The sequence below is a fragment of the Gavia stellata genome, chromosome 22 (assembly GCF_030936135.1).
Source record: "Gavia stellata isolate bGavSte3 chromosome 22, bGavSte3.hap2, whole genome shotgun sequence".
NCBI lineage: Eukaryota > Metazoa > Chordata > Aves > Gaviiformes > Gaviidae > Gavia > Gavia stellata.
The window spans coordinates 14096913-14116297 of record NC_082615.1 but is presented as its reverse complement, the minus strand read 5'-3'; the positions used below and the strand labels follow the sequence as shown (position 1 = coordinate 14116297).

The 19385-nt window shown below is 45.9% G+C and overlaps 2 protein-coding genes across 2 annotated transcripts in view; one reads left to right on the top strand and one right to left on the bottom strand.

Annotated features, from left to right (window-relative positions):
- The first annotated feature begins 69 nt into the window (after window positions 1–69).
- PGS1 (phosphatidylglycerophosphate synthase 1) lies at window positions 70–19040 on the top strand. Its single transcript, XM_059828273.1, has 10 exons — window positions 70–209; window positions 4975–5164; window positions 6316–6393; window positions 7510–7609; window positions 8295–8484; window positions 8842–9020; window positions 9708–10241; window positions 14539–14687; window positions 17062–17204; window positions 19008–19040. The coding sequence occupies exons 1-9, from the start codon at window positions 70–72 to the stop codon at window positions 17179–17181; spliced, it is 1680 nt and encodes a 559-aa protein (XP_059684256.1). The 3' UTR covers window positions 17182–17204; window positions 19008–19040.
- The window catches only part of DNAH17 (dynein axonemal heavy chain 17), a 38681-nt gene continuing 37999 nt past the window's right edge, over window positions 18704–19385 (bottom strand). Inside the window, exon 80 of the mRNA XM_059828272.1 lies at window positions 18704–19189. Within this exon, the coding sequence (XP_059684255.1) occupies window positions 18942–19189 (248 nt within the window). The 3' untranslated portion in view covers window positions 18704–18941. The remainder of the gene's footprint in view (window positions 19190–19385) is intronic.

The following is a 19385-nucleotide window of genomic DNA, read 5'->3' as shown; positions in this document are numbered from 1 at the left end:
CCGGAAGCGGAAGCGCGGAGCGGGCGCGTCGCCATGGCAGCGGCCGGAAGCGGAAGGCGCGCGGGGCTGATGGCGGCGGCGGCGGCGGGGGGCGCGGCGCTGTGGCGGCGGCTGTCGGCCTGGCTGCCGCGGGGCCGCCTGGGCCTGGCCGCGCTGCTCGGCCGCCTCTCCGACCGGCTGTCCCGCGGCCGCGACCGCCGCGGCCGCAGGTAAGTTGTCGCGCCGAGCCCAGCCGGGCTCCTCCCGGCGCGGCGGGCGAGGGGCCCTGCTCCTGTGCCTGCAGCCGGGCCGCCTCCCCCGGGCCGCGGCGGGCGGGAGCCCTCGGCCGCCTCCGGTGTCGTTATCTGGGAAGGCCCGGCCGGGAAGCGCGCTGCCCCCTCGCTCGCCGCTTCTCCTTTCTCGGCGCGGCGCTGCCCGGGGGTTTCTGCGCCGTGTGTGCCCGACCGAGCCCGTTAGAAACGCTCCGGAGGTGCGGGAAGTGGCGGCCCTGCCGGCAAGGGACCCCTCGGCCTCCCCCGGGCTGGTTCCGCAGAAGCCGTTGCTGTTTTCCACAGCGAATCAGCTGCTGAAAAGGCTGGTTAGGGTTAGGGTTAGGGTTAGGCTTCGGGCTGGTTCTGGTCCTTAAACTTGCCTTAGGCTGCCAGTCTGCGCTAGCTGTCCATTTGCCCTCAGGACAAGAGATGTACTTTATGTCATTTTTGATTTACTTTACTCCTGCTGTCTTTCAGGTGCTAAACGATATTACTCACTTGCTAGGAATCGCTTTCCACCTTGGCTATCACAAGTGCTGGTCAGCCTCCGGAGCGGCTCTGGCCGGGGTTTAGGTGTTAGGCACAAACCGCCCGGGCTGGGGGTTGTCCGTGGAAGGTGAGAGCCCCCCGCTCCCTGTCAGAAGAGACCTGAGAACAGGTCTCAGTCCTGTCTGTGCTGGGGCTGCATCTGGCACGAGAGAGGTGAAGGGGGAAGAGGGCCGCTGCTTCCCGCAGCAGTCACTGTTATGCTGGAGTAGGTGATTGTCAAACTGCACACAGAGACTGTTTTCACCATCATTTTAAATGGATCTGAGCCAGCTGCTGTGGGAAGGAGTGGGCCTTTGTTCCTCTTCCTGACATCTCCCTTGGGCAGCTGTGCAGTGAGCAGGACCCAGGAGCTGACGTCTTTGAAAATTTCCCAAACTCTCCCTTTCCTCTCTTCTTCCCCATGGAGCGAAAGGGACGGGGAAGCCGCAGCTGCGGGGAGGTAGATCTGCCCTTCTCGGTGCTGGACTGGCTGTGTGCCGTGCTACAAGGAACGCACGGTTGCAGCCTCAGACTGTGGTTCCTTCCATCAGACTTTCCGCAACCATGCTCCCCTGAACAGTGTCTCCTCTCCTTATTTTAGCCACTGCATTGCTTAGCTTTGCTGGTGCTGAAGCTTTTGTGGGGCTTTGCGATCAGAGGTACAATTCATGCTAAAACCAATACATTAAAAAACCGGAGGTGATTGTCTTTCTGCAGAACCATGCCGTGGGTTCAGAAGTGACCAAACAAAATGCTTTGAAGAAGTTTTTTAAAAAAGGTCTTTTCCCCTGGTCTTTGGGCATCACTTTGCACTGTACCTGGTAAAAGAGCTCTGGAAGGGTTCTGTGTTTTGTTTTAGTATGGTGCCTGATACAATCTTCTGGACGAGTTTAACTTATTTTTGTGAGGGTGGCATCTCTCGTATCGCGGCATGTCTTCACCCTCCTCTTCCCCCTGGACAGCAGATGTGCTGCACATGTCCTCGCTGTTGTCCCAGAGCCCGGTGTTAGCCTGTGTTCTGCTGTATGTTCCTGGTTAAGCCAAGGAAAATATTTTCAAGCTTCTCTTTTGGTTTCATCAGTGTTTTTTAGCATAGATAAATTATTAGACTAAGCCCTGGAAAGAGACAACTGAATTCAAAGTCAAGCAATTTGTAGATCCCCCTGTGTGGTGACGTATGTGTGGGTGAAAGGACGGCGTCGTATCCTGCAGTTTCACTTCACCTCTGGCTCTGCAGATGAGGTTTTACAGTGAATAAGAGTGTTTCAGCTCCATCATGAGTTTGTCTACCAAAACCACAATTTTTAAAAATAGAACACACACACAAAAAATCCCTCGTTTATATTTAGGGTCAACTTTTTACGCAGAAAAGATTTGAGGTGGTTCCTTTTAGTTCTGTTTCCTCTTTCCGGTTAACTCGATGATGTGGAGTACGTGGGAAAGGCTTCCCCCCCCCATTTTCTGTTTCTCTGAAAGCTGTTTTAGCGAAATACGGAATTTTGATGATTTCATCATAATGTTACATGGTTTCTGACTGTTGTGTGCGTACAGTTGAAAGGATTGTGTTATACTCGGGGAGTCGCTTGAGCTATTTTCAGTCACTGGTGGGTAGAAGCTGCCACTTTGGTAGATGGTTGCTGTGCCATTGTTACTGTCGGCTGGAGCAAAATACGGATGTATTTGACAATTATAAAAGCCTTAGACTCTCAACACTAAATAGGTTCTAAAATTCCAGTATTGGATTAAAAGATCAACCAGTGTAGATATACTCTAAATTGCGTAGGCAGTAAAAAATCCAGAGTATAGAATTAGTGGATATCGATACATGCATAGAATTAATCTGAAGGCTCGAACCAAATAGTGCTGGTGACGCAGATCGATTTTACTCCCTCAGCAGCACCGGGAAAGGACTGCCTGAAGAGTGCCTTGTCAATCCCTAAACCTAACATTCGGCCATGTAGAGTGAGGATGCAGTTTAACTTGCAGTTTTCGTACTCTTTGCCAGAAAACGGCTTCTTGGAATTGTGTTTCTGGAAGGTGGCTTCTTGGCCACGGTACTGGCTTTTGGAAGTATTGGCCATTTTTGCCAAATATTTGGCCAGGCTTGACCAATAGAATAATAAGGAAAATATTTATCTCCTCTTGCTGATTAATATCATAAAATGCGTAAAATTTGTCACTGTTACCTCAGTGGGAATAATTACAGAGAACGTAATTTGTAATCTGCAGGGCTGGGTTATAGCCCTGACTTTGTTGCTGCTCTGCAAGCCGTGCATTTTGTTGTTTTTAAAAAAGGCATTTTTGGATGCTAGTCTGAATTCACGTAGCTCGGTCTTCCTTGCTCTTTTTGCCGTGCTCACTTGGCGGTAGCAATGGGTCTCTGCTCCTGGTATGTGGCCTGTGCCTTGAGATGCGAGTTGAGCAAAGATGCGCAAAGATCCTGCTCAGGTTCTGTAAAGATTGACTAGAATGTGCTTGAACACAGTATTTCTTGTATTTCTTTTCTACTTTGATATTTTTTTTTTTTAACATCTTCTATGGAATATTTCCATTGCTTTTAACAGCCTGTGTTGGTATCCTATATAACTTCTGGGTGTCAAGTCTGAGCCTGGTCCACACGATCTGTTGAAAAATGCCATCCTAGGAATCCTTGCACGAATTGACTCACATTTCTGTTGTGATGAATAGTCAGTGACAAACTAGTGGATTTTCCAGGAAACGCAACTGCAAACTGTCTGGCTTCTGTGTAAGGGTATTTGGAAACCTTGTGAAGATCCAGTGTTTTATCATGAAGCAAATGAGTGAAATCATCTTCCTGGAATCTGTGGTCATTTGGGCTTTGGATTGTGGTAAAACCTAAAAGTTCCTTGTAACAAATTCTGGTAAAGGTCGTAATCAAGTTTCTTCTTGGTATGTGGTGGTGGCAGAATGCATCAGGATGGGTCACAAGATGGTGGCTGCCTGTTGGCCCGAGGGACCTGGTGTTCCTCTGGGATGAGACCAGAGGCCGTGGTTCTGTCCTGACAGCAAGTCTGACTCCTGCGAGTAGGATTTGAGGACCAGAATGTTTTCTGTCGGGTTTGGGGATGTAGTTCAGTCCCTTGCTCATTGATTCCTGGATCTCATGGGAGTTGCTGCTGCTAATTGTGCTGAAATGTGGTTTTGTCATGTGGACAAACTCCTACCAGGAGTTATTGTATGACTTGACGAATTTGCATGCATGAAGCCTCCAGAGAAGAAAAGATGCATTTTGCTTCTTGTCACCCCCTGAAGCATGACTGTTAGCAGTAAGTTGGATTCTTCCCTAAGCGACTTCAAAGGAATTAAATTTGTTCTGAAATTTCTTTTTGAAGAAGGAGCTTCCTGCTGTTACCCTTACAGTTACTTTGAAGTTTGTAAGAGAAGTTTTGACCTTCTTTTAGTACTTGTGCAGAATGCAAGTGGCATCGTTGTAGAGGGCTACCTAATGTTTCTCAGTTGTGGTTCTTGGCTTGTACCTGTTGAAACACACTACATCCTTTGGTATGTCGTTCTGGTGCTGTGACTTCATTGCCTTTGCTAGGACTTGCACTCAGGCACTTCGTGTGTTGTAGATCTTTTTTTGGATAAGTTTGAGGGGTTGAGGCCTTTTTCTGTTTTGTTAAGGAACTTTTAGAGTGGCATGATTTTTAAAACATCTTTACCTGAAATAGAAACAACTAATCTTTAGCCCAGCTGAGAACTAAGCTGGACAATAAAGTGACTGTTGGCCACAGCAAAGCTGACGCGTGTGTGATAAAGACAATTCAGGAGTGACTGGTTACAGGTATAGCTGGTACCACAGCAGCACCACCAGACATCTGATCTGTGGGTGTTTGGGAGAGTTCACATCCCCAATTTCTTCAGCTTCCAGCCTGTTTCTTATCCTGTGTTCCTGTTCCGATGAAAGAATAGTTTCCCCTTCTCTCCCCTGCCAGTTAGGGGAAGGAGCTGACGATGTCAAGAACTGTTCTCCCACCTTTTTCTTGTGTTTTTCTATTTCTAGGTTTGTCTTTGGTGATTCAGCTGGGATTATGGAAAGGGAAAAGCATTCTTGCCATTGTGGATCCTTACAATGTATTGGCTCTGGTTGCAGCTCTTTCTTTACCTACTTGGAGGCTGTTTGTGGGAAGCAAAGGCTCCATCATACAGAATTTCTCCATCTTTCTTTTCACAGATCGTCATGGCTGCTTCTAGCCCCATTGCTCACCCCTCCTGTTCCTCTGATCACAGCCCCGCCTTGTTCCCTTTGTCCAGAAGGAGCACACAGGTTCCAGTGGATCAGGAATCTGGTTCCAGAGTTTGGGATCTCCAGCTCACATGTCAAGGTGCTTTCATCCCCAGCTGAATTCTATGAACTTTTGAAGGTGAGTTGTGGGTTCCAAGTTGTGGGAATGGTTTTGGGGGGCTGGGAGCTGCAGTGGTTACAGAGAATCATAGACAAATTGTTAGGAAGGAGCACCTGCAGGTCACTAGTCCACCCTTCTACTTGAAACAGGATTGTTGTCAATGCTAGATCAGGTCAGGCAGGCTTTGTCTAGCAGACTCTTGAAAGCAGCCAAGGGTGGAGGTTCTGCCTCTGGGTGAGCAGTTCCAGTGCTGCGCCGTCTTAGTAGTTTACAGGTTTTTTTCTGGTGTCAGACCTGAACTTTCCAAAGCTGTTTGTGGCTGCTGCTCAGCTGTAACTACCAAGAAGAGTTTGGCTCTGTCATCTTTGTAACTACTCTTCAAGTAGTTGCAGGCTGCTGTTAGATCAGCCCCCCCCGCCTCCTCTTTGGAATGTGAAGCAAGCACAGCCCCCTCAATCCCTCCCAAAGGTCTCTTAGGTCGTTACAGTGTGAATCCTGTAATACTGCATCTCTTAGGTAAGTAGTAGGGCTGAGGTGAGAATTTCTTTCTTTAGCTCAGTTGCTTGAGTCTTTTCACAATGCGTATTTAAAGCAAGTTCCAGTACTTCTGAAACATGGTCTTAGATCGCCATGGTAAGCTGTTGGAGAACAAGCCTTGGGTGGGCCATGAAGGCAGCAGCTACCACCCCTGTGGCATCTGTGGTGAGCACGGGGGAAGGAGGAGCTCTGTAAACAGAGGTCTCTAGGTTCTAGCTAGTTCACAGGCTGAGATACAAAGGATTAAAGCAGTTGCAGAAGGAAAGCTGGGATGGCCAGTACCGATACAATCCCAATGTTGCAGCTACTGCATAGTAACTGCTCTTGTATGTAATAGTTTTAGCTGCAGGGAATGTGTTCCTCAGTTTTCCAAAAAGCATTGATTTCTTCCTCGATTTTTGGATGCAACAATGGTGCTGATGTTGCTCTGTAAAGACCTGTGTGTTCTACATCTTTGCTATCAGTGTATTATCCTTGTGCCTTTCCTTCTACAAGGCAAGGGAGACAATGCTATGATTTGGCTAAAGTGATTCTTCTCGGGGGAACCACAGCTCTTCTGCGGTCTGGATCATTAGCTCCTAGTGATCACAGAGACTGAGGATGAACCTGAACTTATTTTCTGCTACTCCCAGGTGCAGATAAAAACAGCCAAGCAGCGAGTGGTGATGGCTTCACTGTACCTGGGAACGGGGCTCCTTGAACAGGAGCTGGTGAGTGTGGAAAGGGTTTGGGAAGGGGAGAAAGCGAATGCAGAAAGAAAATGCCTGCCTTTGCAAAAAGCATCATGTTCCTGCAGATACAAGAGGTGTATGTGAGCTGCAATTTGTGAGCTTGTAATGTCCTTAAAACTTTCATACAGGGATTCACTTTACATGTGTTTTCTTCTCTCCTTGAGAGTTTTGTTATGGTTCCTGGCTGCACTTGTGTACTTGTACGTGGGGTGGGGGTAGGAGAAATTTGGAAGGGAGGTGTACGGAGTTTCTGTTCTAGGCCTAATACAGAGCCATGGAACTACTGAACTTTTTCACGGGATAATGAGCCTGGATCTCTTGGACTGTTAGAGGTTACTGGCATAGCGTTCAAAGGGTTTTTTGCAGAACTGTGGTATCATGGGTAATTTTTTTTTCTGGCATTTTTCTTGAACGTGATTAAAGTTGTATGTATGTAGTGCTACGTTTTGTCCTCCAAGCACAGTATGCAGATGCAGTATTAGCTTTCTGCATTTAAGACAGAGGTCAGTTTTGCTTCATGTTGTTTACCTTTTCTGTTTCCTGTCCTTCCCTCTAGAAACAAAAGCATTACCTGAGACTTTCAGGGAGAAGCCTGACCTTGGTCAGTTTCTTATGTTAGAATGCAAATTCCACAGCAGGGTAAAGGTGGACGGAGTCCTGCACAGGGTTTTGTGCCTGGCTTTGTCTGGGCTTGTTCACAAGATTAGAATTTGCATGTGACAAACAGCTTTGTAGTTAAGGAATAAAACTGCCTCTGCATCATTTGTGAACTCCTACCAAGGTGTCTCTTCGGTAATGCAAATCTGTGATTTGGGAATGATGTTGGGACTTTTTTTCCTAAAATTAATTTCTGTTCAGAGGCCTGAAGAATATGCACATGTAAAATTGATGCCTTTCATGTATTGCTTTAGGCTGATGGAGTAGGATGCCAGTCTGACAGATGCAAAGTCTAAACTAGCAGTGTTTTGCATAACTAGGAAAGACTCCTACTAGGGTGTGGAAGCTTTCATGCCCACTGGCCTCCTGGTTGCTGAACGCTTTCCTTATAAAGCTTTATTTGCTTTCCATAATGAGTAGAGAAATATCTTTCTGCAGGTGGATTGCTTAGAAGAAACACTGGAGAAATCACTGCAAGCAAAAGGATCGTCTAACCTCAGAGTTTCCATTCTTCTTGACTACACCAGGGGATCTCGGGGTAGATATTACGAGGCTTTGCTTTCTTCAAAGGCTTATTTTACAGTTAGACTGGATAAACAGTTTTTTCAGAGAGAGGCTGTCTTGACCGATTGGACCTACTTGCTTAAATAGTATGCTTTTCAAAACTGGCCTTTTGTATACCAATAACTACAGAAAATCTTCAAGCTGAGCAGCTTTTTGTCTGAAAATAGGTGGTAGGAGTGAGAAGGGCCAAACTCTGCTCTGTGTAACTTGTGCTTTCTTGTTTGCTTAGTTCACTTGTCAGTGCATTTGCCCTTGTTCATCATGCTCTTGTATATTTTAATTTTTAAACCAAAATGGGAATTGTTGGAAGTAGCAGTACACTTAACCAGAAACCTTTGTGGTGACTTTGTAGCATGTGTTACTAATGCTAGGTGTGGCTTGATTACGAAGCTTGAATGGTGTCAGACCTGCTCAGTGACTGTTTCCAAGGCCCACTCATCAAAGAACTTACAGTCCTGGATGTTGATTTCAATATTGACATAGTGCAAATTAAAGTGATTTAAAAAAAAAAAAAAAAGGAAAACATGTTAAGTGCCAGCAGATGAGATGGGTGCTCATTCTGAAACCGGCTTCTAGCTGAGGAGCTGTGGTGCCATGCCATGATGTATCTATCCCCTGTCTGGTGTGATCCTGTGTGTGAAACTCCCCTTGTCTCCCAGGTAGGAAGAATTCTCGAACAATGCTAATTCCATTGCTGCAGCGATTTCCCGAGCAAGTCCGTGTGTCCCTTTTCCATACCCCAAACCTGCGTGGACTTCTCAGACTCCTGATTCCAGAGCGTTTTAATGAGACCATTGGACTGCAGCACATCAAGGTCTATCTCTTTGATGATAATGTGATCCTGAGCGGGTGAGTCCTGCCTCTTCAGGCCCTTCTATGGTTCATTTAGCTGAGGTTTTGAGGCAAGGTATGCATGCTACCAGCGTTGTCTGAACTTCGTTATTTGCATCTGGTCTTTCCGTAGTGATCATATCAATGCTCTTCTGAGATGGAAGAGCAACTACAGCTCTTCCACATGAGATTCTCATATGAAAGAGAGAGTCTTTCTCAAAAGGAAAAAAAGATTTCTCATGATTCAAAAGGAAATGGCCAATTTGTACTTTAGTCAAGTTATATGCAGAGCGAGATCTGTAACCCAGGCTGGGGTGTTCAGGATCGTGTGCCTATGCTCTGTTTTGGAACTCAACTCTTCTTTTTCTCTCCTAGTGCAAACCTGAGTGATTTGTACTTCACCAATCGTCAGGACCGCTATGTTCTCCTGCAGGACTCTCCTGAGATTGCAGACTTCTTCACAGAGCTAGTGGATGCCATTGGAGATGTGTCTCTGCAATTACAGCGAGACGATACAGTCCAGATGATGGAGGGGATGGTACACCCGTACCAAGGTAGGAGGGAGTTGTCTTATCTGGTTGGATGGTGTGATCCAGAGGAGGGGAGTGACAGCCAGGGTTTAAGGATGACTTGAACTTCTTGAACTTCTTTTTACTTTTGATATTAATGTTTACAATTCTACATGTTCTGTGTGTACATATTCTGAATGTTTCGTGAATGTAGTGCTATTTTTGGTAATTAATATTTTGTAGTAGAGTCTATTCTGGGAATCAAATGAATATTGGATTAGGAAGACCGAGAACAAGCACTGAAGTAGGCGGAGAAGGGCATCTATCTGTCAGGCTGATTGCATCATAGAATTTTTTGTCCTGGCCTTGTGCACTGCTGGGTGATGTAAGCTTAGACTGTGGGCAGTAGTTTATTTTGTATGTTCCAGTTCATTCTTGGTTGCCATTTTAGCTTTGCCCTGGTCTTTTAATTTCTCAGTGGATTTTTCAAGCTGCTGCTAGTCAAGGTTCTTACCCCTCTTAAAGCTGAATGTTCTTCTTCTGTAACATAGCTTTGCTAACCTTAAAACACCTGTTTTTGAGACTTAGGGAAGAAAGCTGTGCGGTCTTTGTGTTAGCTCCTTTTTGGTCTGATATTGGTGTCCTGTCGGTAGTTTTTCCCGCTGCATAATAAGTGATGCGTAGCTCTGTACCTTTAGGTCTCAGACACAATCTCTTGTGGTTCTCCTGCAGGAGACAGGATGGCTTACTGTGAGATAGCAAATAGAAGAGTCATGGAGGTGATCAACTCTGCCAGGACACGACAAGAACTCCTTCACGCAAAGACTTTCCACAGCAGCCAGCAAGGCAGCTCCTTGTTATCCCAGCAAGGTTCTCGAGCATCTGGGAGCCTGAAGCCAGAACCCGACACCTGGATCTATCCCTTAATCCAAATGAAACCTTTTGGGATTCAAATAGATGAGATGGTCACAGAGACGCTGCTGACAGAGGCTGAACGGGATGCCAGGATATACCTTACCACTGGCTACTTCAACCTGACACAAGCTTACATGGACCTCATTCTGGGCACTAGGGCTGAGTATCGGATTCTTCTGGCCTCACCGGAGGTTAATGGTTTTTTTGGTGCCAAAGGGGTGGCAGGTGCCATCCCTGCTGCCTATGTTTACATTGAACACCAATTTTACAGTGAGGTCTGCTACCTTCACCAACAGGAGAGGGTCCAGCTGCAGGAGTACTCTAGGGCTGGGTGGACTTTCCATGCCAAAGGTAAGATGTCCATTTCCCAAGAGGACTTGTTCAGAAGGCATTTGAGACTTGTGCATATTTGGATTGCACAACTAGAGAGGGGATGGCTGGGTGCTGAGTCTAGACTTAACCTCCAAAGTACTCATCTGAGGTTCAAACATCTTGCTTGCATAAACCTGGAAGGTTTGGATTACTCAGGGGACAACGATGCAAAGTCATGTCTTGCCTGATTTGAATATAGTCCCAGAGATTATACAAGAATTGTCCCTGTGGTGACAGTAAGGCACTGTCTCAATGAGAAATTTGATGTGAAAGAAAAGGAAGCATCTGGATGTATTTATGATCGCTGTAACAGTTGTGATTCAGTTTCTTGTATCCCTCTTGCCAGTTTCAACAACAAGAAGCAATGACTGTGTCAGGGACCCCAGGGTGGGATCCATGGCAGAAGCAGGAAGGGAACTCGCTAGTGGTGACTCCGCAGTGGTCCTGGACACCGTGTTCTCTTGGCAGCCGGTCTTTGTGGGGATGATCCAGGTGTTGAGGAATTTGTACCAGCTTCTGTTTACGGCACACAGGAAAGTGCAGCATAGTGAATAAATGCACCCATGTGCCTTCTGGGAGCTGGAGACAGCTGGAGGGGAAGCTGCTGAGAAATGAATATTGCGTAACAAATGTAGTTAATAATAAAAATAATTAATACTGCCATCATGGTCTTCTGTAAAAGACCCCAGATTCTTTCTTGCTTGCTTGATTGCTTGATGCCACCTTGACCAAAGCATGAATATTTTCCCCTGACTGGTTGTTGCTGGTTGTGTCTTTACATTTTCCTTCCAGAAAGTGCAGTCCTCGACTCTTAAGTTCTCCTACTTTATACACCGTAGTAAGTATTTGATTGCTCGGTAGTAGATTTTAATAATGCAAATAGCTTAGGAAGTCTACTTAATTGAGGATTTTTTTTTTTTTTTTTTTTTTTTTTTTTGAGAAGTCTGATGCATGTAACACTTTATAAATATCTAGATTCTTACGGTCTTCCCATGTGGAGGTGCACCAGTGGAACACCTCACAAAATGACTTGGTCTCCTGGTCAGGCATGGCCCTTGGCCGAGCTGAGATATCTTTGCTGTGTTCCATAGCATCTTCTGTTACTCTAATCTTCTGCAAGCAGAGCTCTGCGCTGTGTCACTACTTCCTGTGATGGCTCACTGGTCCCCTAGGACAACCCTATTACTGTAAGCAGTACCCAATCTGGCACTAATTAACACGCAAGTTTCCCCAGCCGTCTCTGCAGTGCTGAGGGGCATTTCCATTGTTTGCAGCACGTGTCTGGTTTGAATGCTGGAAAGATGCAGCCCCTGGGACTCTGGCCCATTCCTGTTCTGGAGTTCTCCTGGTGTTTGTTTAAGGAGACCAACTGTTAATGATTGTGGGAATGCCTCTATCTGCCCCGCTTCCTGCAGGGCTGTTCAGAAGAAGGTTCAGAGGTGGTAGGGAGAGAAAGCTGCTGACGAGGCCTTGTCTTGTCTTGACTAAAGAAAATACACGGGTGTTACTAGGCTGCCTCTATGTCGAAACTACAAACCTTTCTAATGAGCATTGTGCCACTCCTGCAGTGACATCAGTAACTCCAGTGCAGTAAACCCCTTATCTCAATCCAGGGCAGCCTGAAGGAGGTGCCTGCCTGGCTGGGAAGTCGTGTGTGGTCTGTCTTCCAGGAAGCATGTGCTGAAGTGATCTGTGGTTCGCAGGTTCCTCCTCTTGCTGGGCACTGCTGGCTCTGAGTGGGATTTTGTGGTTTGGCATGGATTGAGCTCAGAAGGCATGGGCTGCTTTTCCAAGCTACCAAAGTGCACGTGTCAGTCAATCCCTTTTTGGGCCAGCTGTGTTTTCTCATGTAAGTGCTTTGGGTTCTGTCTGCTGTATGATATTCTCTTTGAGAGAGGGATGCAAGACTCGAGGAGCTCAGCAGCTCCTGTGCATGGCAGGACAGACAGTTGGAGATGTTTGCTGCCTTCTTTCTGTTTCCTCTTCAGAGTGCTGGAAGGATCACCTTGTAGCGCCCTTCTCTGGCACACTCTGCCCTTTGGCACATGCTTGATTCGCCCGGTTTCCTTCTGCAGCAGTCACGTAGTGTGTGAAAGAGAGGACAGGGCAGAAGAGGGAAAAGGAGGAAACCCTGGTGACAGATGAAGGGCAGCTGCACATAGAGTCTGGCTCCTGGAAGAGGACGTGAGATCCCTAGCAGCAAATAGTGCCTGTTAATACTTCCTTTTTGGACTAAGACAAAAGACACCCTTTAGTCTCCTATAGGATTTAGCTGATTTACGTCAAACACTGTGGCTGCTGTTTTGTAAACCCTTCCAGGTCCTCTTAAAACATTTTGTATCCTCATGCACAACTTCCCGCAGTGTGTATTCCCACCAGAGTTATGACTGTCCTTAGGTTCGTTGTAGCAGCCCAGTTCAGAGTGCTGCACAGCCGTCATGCATGTGTGAGTAGGAAATGCAAACCTTTGTAATGAGAGAGGCTTTCCTGGGTGTAACATCGTGAAGCCTACCTGCAGCAGTGTACATCTACCCATCTTCTGCTGCATTTCTGGGTGTGGTGGTGTGGACGACACAGGTATATCCTTTAGGATTAGGGTCCCTTCCATGCAAGTGTGGGGTGACAGAGTGCCAGGCAGGTGGCTGTTTGCTCTGAGATAAACATGCATTACTGTTTTGAATGGAGGCTGGGAAACTGCGCTTCCCCTTTCTGGAAAGGTGAGTCACTGTTTGAGCAGATCCTGCCAGGTGGCCATAAAGCCAGAGACACCGTAAAGGCTTTAGGGCTGCCGCGTGACTGCTTAGAAAAAGCGAGGAAGCCTGTTCCTCGGAGCTGCTGCCCGGGCAGAGCTCTGGCCCACTGTTGGGAGCCTTCTGCTGTGGCTGGACCCAGGCACCAGGCAGCCCGTGGCAGCCGTCCTGTTTGGTGACAGAACTTGCCGAATCTCTGTGCCACTCGGGTGCTTTTTGCAGCTCCCGGAGACCCCTGCATCAGCACTCCTGCCCTTCTGCGGCCGGGGGCGAGCCTGTGGAGGAGTTGATCATGCCGCTGAGTTATGGGCAGTGCCAGCTCTGAGCCAGGAGGTATAACTGAAAGTGGCAGCGAAGCTGCTGAGTGTGTGCGATGTGGGGGCGGGGAGGAGGTTACAGGAACCAGTGGTGAATCGGCAGCTTCTTACTCAAGGCATTCTTGGAACTGCTCTGGGGTTGAGTTAGGAAACCTGCTTCTATTTTAAGGACTAGGTGGTTTTTATGCTACGGTTTCTTTGTTGTAGTCTTTGTGTGACTTGCAGTAGGGATAAGCCATCTATCAGGGACCTGCCCAGGGCTGTTCTAAGTGCTTGTGCTGTGCTAAGTGGAGAGCAAACACTTCTTGGGTCCGTTTATATGCAGAGAGTGGCTGTATAGACTCTTCTTGGCAGTAGTCCCGGCTCTCCTGTGGCATCCCTAGCTGTTCTTTCCTGCCATGCTACAGTGGTGTGCTTGAGAATAGTATGGTGTTTCCATCTTCTACTTGATAAACAGTCCTGGGTTGTATCACATTTCCTCTTGTTGTTGACAAACAACAGTGTGAACTGCAGTGGTGAGTGGATTTGGGAGTCTTTCATCCTGTCAAGAGTTTGATTTCATCTTCGGGTGGCTCCTCAGGAAGTGAGTGGGTGTAATAATTTGCACTTCTCTATTAGTCTTTATTTCATGTGAATTCACCTGTCAGAGCAGGGAGATGCCTCTTCACGTCACTGTTTTGTGCAGTCTCGGGAAAGGGGTTAATCACTGTGCGACTGTGCCGCTTCCAGTTCTGGAACTGACTGGTCCAGGCCTGGCTTGTCTGCCTGGTGCTGTTGCTTGGTGTAGGTTTTCCTTTACTGGAAAACTGTTTGTCTTATTTCAGTGTTTCTGAGATATGCCATGGCGCAACATGACCTCTAACTTAATGATAGTGACTCATTCTGGATTATTTTGGGGGCCCTCTATGCAGTGTATTTACATTCTTAAGAATGTGTCCCTGGGGCGGCACTGAGCGTGCTGCAGCCCCCGGTTAAGAGCGCGCGAGTTTGGACAGCGCAAGCTGCGCAAGGGCACCCCAAGATTCATACGAAGCTTTACAAGACATGCTAGACCATCTGCAAGGGAGCTTGCCTTGTGTCATGATCTTTTACAGTTACTGTAACCTAACATGTTTAATTCATTTCTTCTAAGTGAAGCGATTGTTTGAGGCTACCCCAGTCATTTCCTTTGTCTGCCACGCTTCCTTTCTTCTCCTGTTTTTCCTGCAGGCCTCTGGCTGTACCTGGCAGGCAGTGATCTTCCCTGCCTAACTCTGATTGGCTCTCCTAATTTTGGATATCGATCAGTTCATCGTGACTTGGAAGCTCAGGTTGCGATAGTGACAGAAAATAAAGCTTTGCAGCAGCAACTCCATCAGGTAAGTGGCTGATTATGGGGAGGTAACATGGATGTTGTGCTTCTTGGTCACGTAGGGAATGCTGATGACGCAGTTGCAATAAAAACCTACAGCTACAATAATTCAAAACCTTCTGGAGCATAGGAAGTCTCAATGAGCTGTCAGTTAAGTGACTATTGATGAGATGAGATGCCTGCTGCAAGTGCCTGTTTCTGGGAAATGGAGGCCATAACGGGAAAGAACATGTGTCCCCAGTGAACTCGAGTATCAGGAGTGCTCAGGCACTGGATGCTGAGAGACACAGCACTCAGAGAGGATCTGCTGGCTCTCCTCTGCTTGCTGATCACACAGCATTTTCTTGGGCCTTATCCCTGATATTTGGGCATTGCCAAGGTCACACCATATTCTAGGATAATGAGGTCAGGCCCTTTGAATTGCTGATCTGGGACTTCTGGAGGACCTTGCTTCTCAGGCATTTGGGAAATTCTTCGTAGGAATATAAATGCCAATCAGTTAGCTTTTGGGTGTCTGCCCACAGGCTGCGGAGGTGAACAAAGGCAGGGGATCTTAGCGTAGTTTCTACAAGAGGAGGGTTTCTGGCCTGGTTGGATTGCCAATGAAGTTATATGACATAATATAATCGTGAATAATAATAAGGCATTATATAATCTTCACAGAAATATTCTTCAGTGGTTTAATGTTCAGTGTCCCAGGTTTTTGGTGGTTTGTTTTTTTTTTTTGTTAGTCAGCTTGGACTGCTCAGCGCTTTTGCTGCTTCTCTAAATCCTGTCTGGTTCTCCAGCTGTCTTGACGCTGAATCTTCTGCTGAAACTGACACTGTCCTAAGTAATTTCTCATGTAGGGCTCTGATACAAAGCAAATTGGGTTGCTTCCTCTGTGTGTGACTTAGGGATCTCAAAAATGTATTCTATTAAGCCAAGTCCTGGCATAAGAAGGCACAGTTGTCTTCAAGATCAATGGGAATTGCCCTATTGCATCAGGGCTCTTCCACAGGATGAGTCAGAGTATATCTAATCAAAAACAATTCTATTACTGGAAGAGTTGCTTGAATATTTCAATTCATATCTTGCCTCTACTTGTTTCTAATGGAAGGGGAGAATCAATGAAAATATGACAAAGGAATTTTCTCAAACAGTGCTGCAGTGATCTAATTTACAGGGCTTTAAACCATTCCCATTTGCTGGAAGCTGATTTTGAGACTGGTTGTTTGTTTACTGTTCTGTGATCTTTGTTTGGAAGACTTAATACATTAACTGGTACACTGCCATGAAATCACTTTGCCTATGTAACATTCAGTTCCATTTTAAAAATGTGTGATGAGATTTGGGAAGAAATTTGAGTGGTCTGGGTATCTTTGAGTGCTCCACTGAATGAACTGAACTTCAATTCAGATAACTGGTCTTGCTTCCAGTGATCAGACGACTTTACTGTGTCAGATGACCATGGTGCATAATCTTCATAGGAGGGCTGACTATAGCTCTTGGAGCATTTGGGGTTTCTAAAATTAGACTGATTTGACACACAAATGTCTTCCTTCTGTTGTTGATTTATCTTTTTGGTGTTACTTTCCAATGCTTGGTTCCTGCTTCCCTGTTCCACGCTGAATTTAAACAGTGCAGAATATTTTCTGTTGTTTGTGACAGCTAGCTAACGAGAAAAAGATTATGAACAGACTTACAGTAGATGGTCTGCTCCTTGTTTGCCTGCAAATCTAGAAACCTAACTGGCTTTGATAAGAAAACCGCTTCTACCTTTGATCAAACAGCTGCTTTCACGTGCAATGCGAGCATGTATTATCATCATGATGGTTCATTTCCTCCTTCAGCAGCATTGTGTACACACTGGAGAAGCCTAAGTGTTTCTGGTAATTTAGTTGAAATCATGACTGCATATTCATTTGAGAACACTGCGCTTGAGCTGTGTCTAGAAAGAGCTGTGTAAGCTGGTCTCTTGAGATTATGGTAAGGTTTCCTTTTCTGGCAATTACAGTGAGGGATTTAGGATTTTTCTGAAACTGAAGCTTAGCTCTCTTGCAACTGTGGGGCACAAAAAGGCAAAACCCTCTACCTTTGCTCTTTGTAAAGTTTAAATTGCTAATTCTTGAGGTTCAGTTACTTAGCGCACTGATAGTCATCAAAAGTACTGGAGTACTGTGGTAGACGGGTGTGGGGGACAGATCCTGTGCTAGCTCCTTGGTGGTTCCGTTGCTCTGTGAGTTGTGGTGCATGGAATGGGACTCTTATGATCAGGCTTGTGGGAGAAATGGTGCATCCTTTTGGCAGGATCCATGGCCAGTTTTACCTGAGAATTCACTTTTCTTAAAGGCCATTATATAATTAGGATTTAATGGGATCATGTTTCTTTCCCTGTATAGGAGCAGGAGCAGCTTTACCTCTGCTCAGGTGTAGTCTCATCATCAACATTTGAGCAGCCAAATCGTTATGTGAAACTGTGGGTGAAGCTGGTAACACCTCTGATCAAGAATTTCTTTTGAAAAAAGAAAAGCTGCTGCTTTGGGTGAGTTTTCTGCCGTTCTTATGGGGAATTTATATTGCACTGACTGCAATTAATAAATGCAGTACTCTTTATCATGTGGAAGAAATAGATGGTGGAAACATAGATGATATAGGGAAAAAACAGGCACCTCTCTTTTCTTCTGGGGTACTTGCCACTGACTAGAATCATTGCTCAAGGTCTGTATTGGGTTTCATCTACTAGAATTTCTGGAAGGGGCAGTGAAAGAGAACCCATACAAGGGTATTTCCCATGCATAGAAACAAAACTTCCATTACTGAAATGTCCCTTTCAGAATTTTGTGGAGAGGGACTGTGTTTATTTTATCTTGACCAGCTAATAGAAAACATTGTTGGAATATTTAAAATGTTTTGTCGTCTTTTTATCTGATCAGTGCTTTGCTTTAACCTTGTAGATGTTGGTTAACAGGGGCAGTTGTTTTTGCTTTTCTGCTTCGTACAGCGACCTGGATTTGCCTGGCTGTTCGACTGCCCAATAACTGGAGCCCTTCTGAGCTTCACGGAATCGCTCTTAGATTTTTGTCTGTGCTGTGCACATAGTCCATGCAGTTGGCACCTAAGTGTGTGCCCTTGATGCTGAGTGTTCACACATCCATCTCTGGGGTTGTGTATCTGGCTCCTTCGTGTTAAGATGCGTTATGAGTGCCTTTCATGAATTGTGGAGAGGGCATGAGAGGACTTTTGGTGCCAATGTGATTTTTGGATGTTACTTGCTGAGCAGGAAGCTCAAACCATAACACGTGCCCTGCAAAGAAGTTGGTTGGGAAGCCAGATAAAAATGTGTTAGAGCACAGGCTTGGGCTGCTCTGCAAGTTTCACTGGTGGAGTATGTGCAGTGTGTTCTGATCTTTTATTGCCAACAAAAGGGATTTCTGGCACTTGAAAAGGCTGAAGGTAAGTGTAAAACTTAATGGTAATTTATTCTAAATGCTACTACTTTATAGAGAAACAAGCAGCTCTACTTGCTTCCCCTTGTGGCTTTTCTTACCACTAGCTGTGAGGGCAGTTTTATGTAACTGTATTTTAGAACTAATTGTTCAGATATTTCACAGGGTGGGATTTTGGTGAATTATGTTATGCTAAAGGGACAGGCATTGGCTTCCATATGGTGGCCAGAGCAGATCTAATCACCCTAATTAATAGGAATTAATGCTGATACAAATTATTTGTTGTGAAAGAAATGGTAGAGTATTCTGTAACCTAGAAATAGAAAGAAACATACTTCAGAGATTGATCTGTTTGCAGCTGGACTTTCTCTGGGTTGTACAGGTAGACGTGTGGGAGAACTGGGCCAAATCTGCGCCTTTCTTCTTCCGTCTGGTCTAAACAGATACATGCTTCCATGCAGGAATATGTCATGCACAGGCTTGACGAATTTCTGCTCACATTTAGCACTGAGCGATCAAACAAATAGCTAAGGAAAGACAGAGAGATATGAGAAGGAAAGGAGTCTGGATAGTTGCATGCAATTGTTCTGTTTGGCTTCCTTTGGTGGTCTGGCTCTCAACCAGCACTTTATCAGAAACCACCAATTGAAAACCAGTATCCGTCATGAGAAACTCCATGTATTGTAAGAGCAGTCTCCACATGACAGCAGTTCTAGCAATGTTTTTATTGATACTTTGCTAAAATAGTTCTGGTACAATCAAACTTAGTCTAAGTTACTCAACTTTGAGGTTTTTTGCAAGTAAAAGCATTTGCTGTTTTTCGTAGTCAAAGTTTAGATCTGTAAAAGCAGAGCAACAGCAGCAAGGATCCACTTAGCAGCTTTTTCTTTTGTCTTTAGGTTAAAGGTCCAGACATAGGTGGGACCTCGCATCCGTGTCTTATAGACAGGACATTCATAGACGTTCTTGGTGTCCATGCGGTCCACAGGGATGGCTCTGATGAAGATGACTGGCATCATGGGCGTCAACTCCTTCAGTCGAGCGTCTGCGATCACACCAGAAGGGATATCCCATCGAGCGCCTGCAATATTATGAAACTGTCAGGGTACCAGCTACCCAACGGCTTTTTCACTTAGAGGGGGCTGTTTTCATAACTGCTAATGGGTGGGAAGGAGTTGCTCTAGCAGCACAGTCCAGGATGGAGGGTGAAGGTTGGGTAGCCATGGCTTAGTAGTTGTTAGGGCTAACATGTTATCATCTCACTGTGACTCATGAAT

Excerpts from the sequence above, each read along its gene's own strand:
- PGS1 (XM_059828273.1), top strand. The coding sequence starts at position 70 with ATGGCGGCGGCGGCGGCGGGGGGCGCGGCGCTGTGGCGGCGGCTGTCG. Across the intron at positions 5,165-6,315 it reads AATTCTATGAACTTTTGAAG|GTGCAGATAAAAACAGCCAA; the intron begins GTGAGTTGTGGG and ends TGCTACTCCCAG. Across the intron at positions 7,610-8,294 it reads CTACACCAGGGGATCTCGGG|GTAGGAAGAATTCTCGAACA; the intron begins GTAGATATTACG and ends CTTGTCTCCCAG.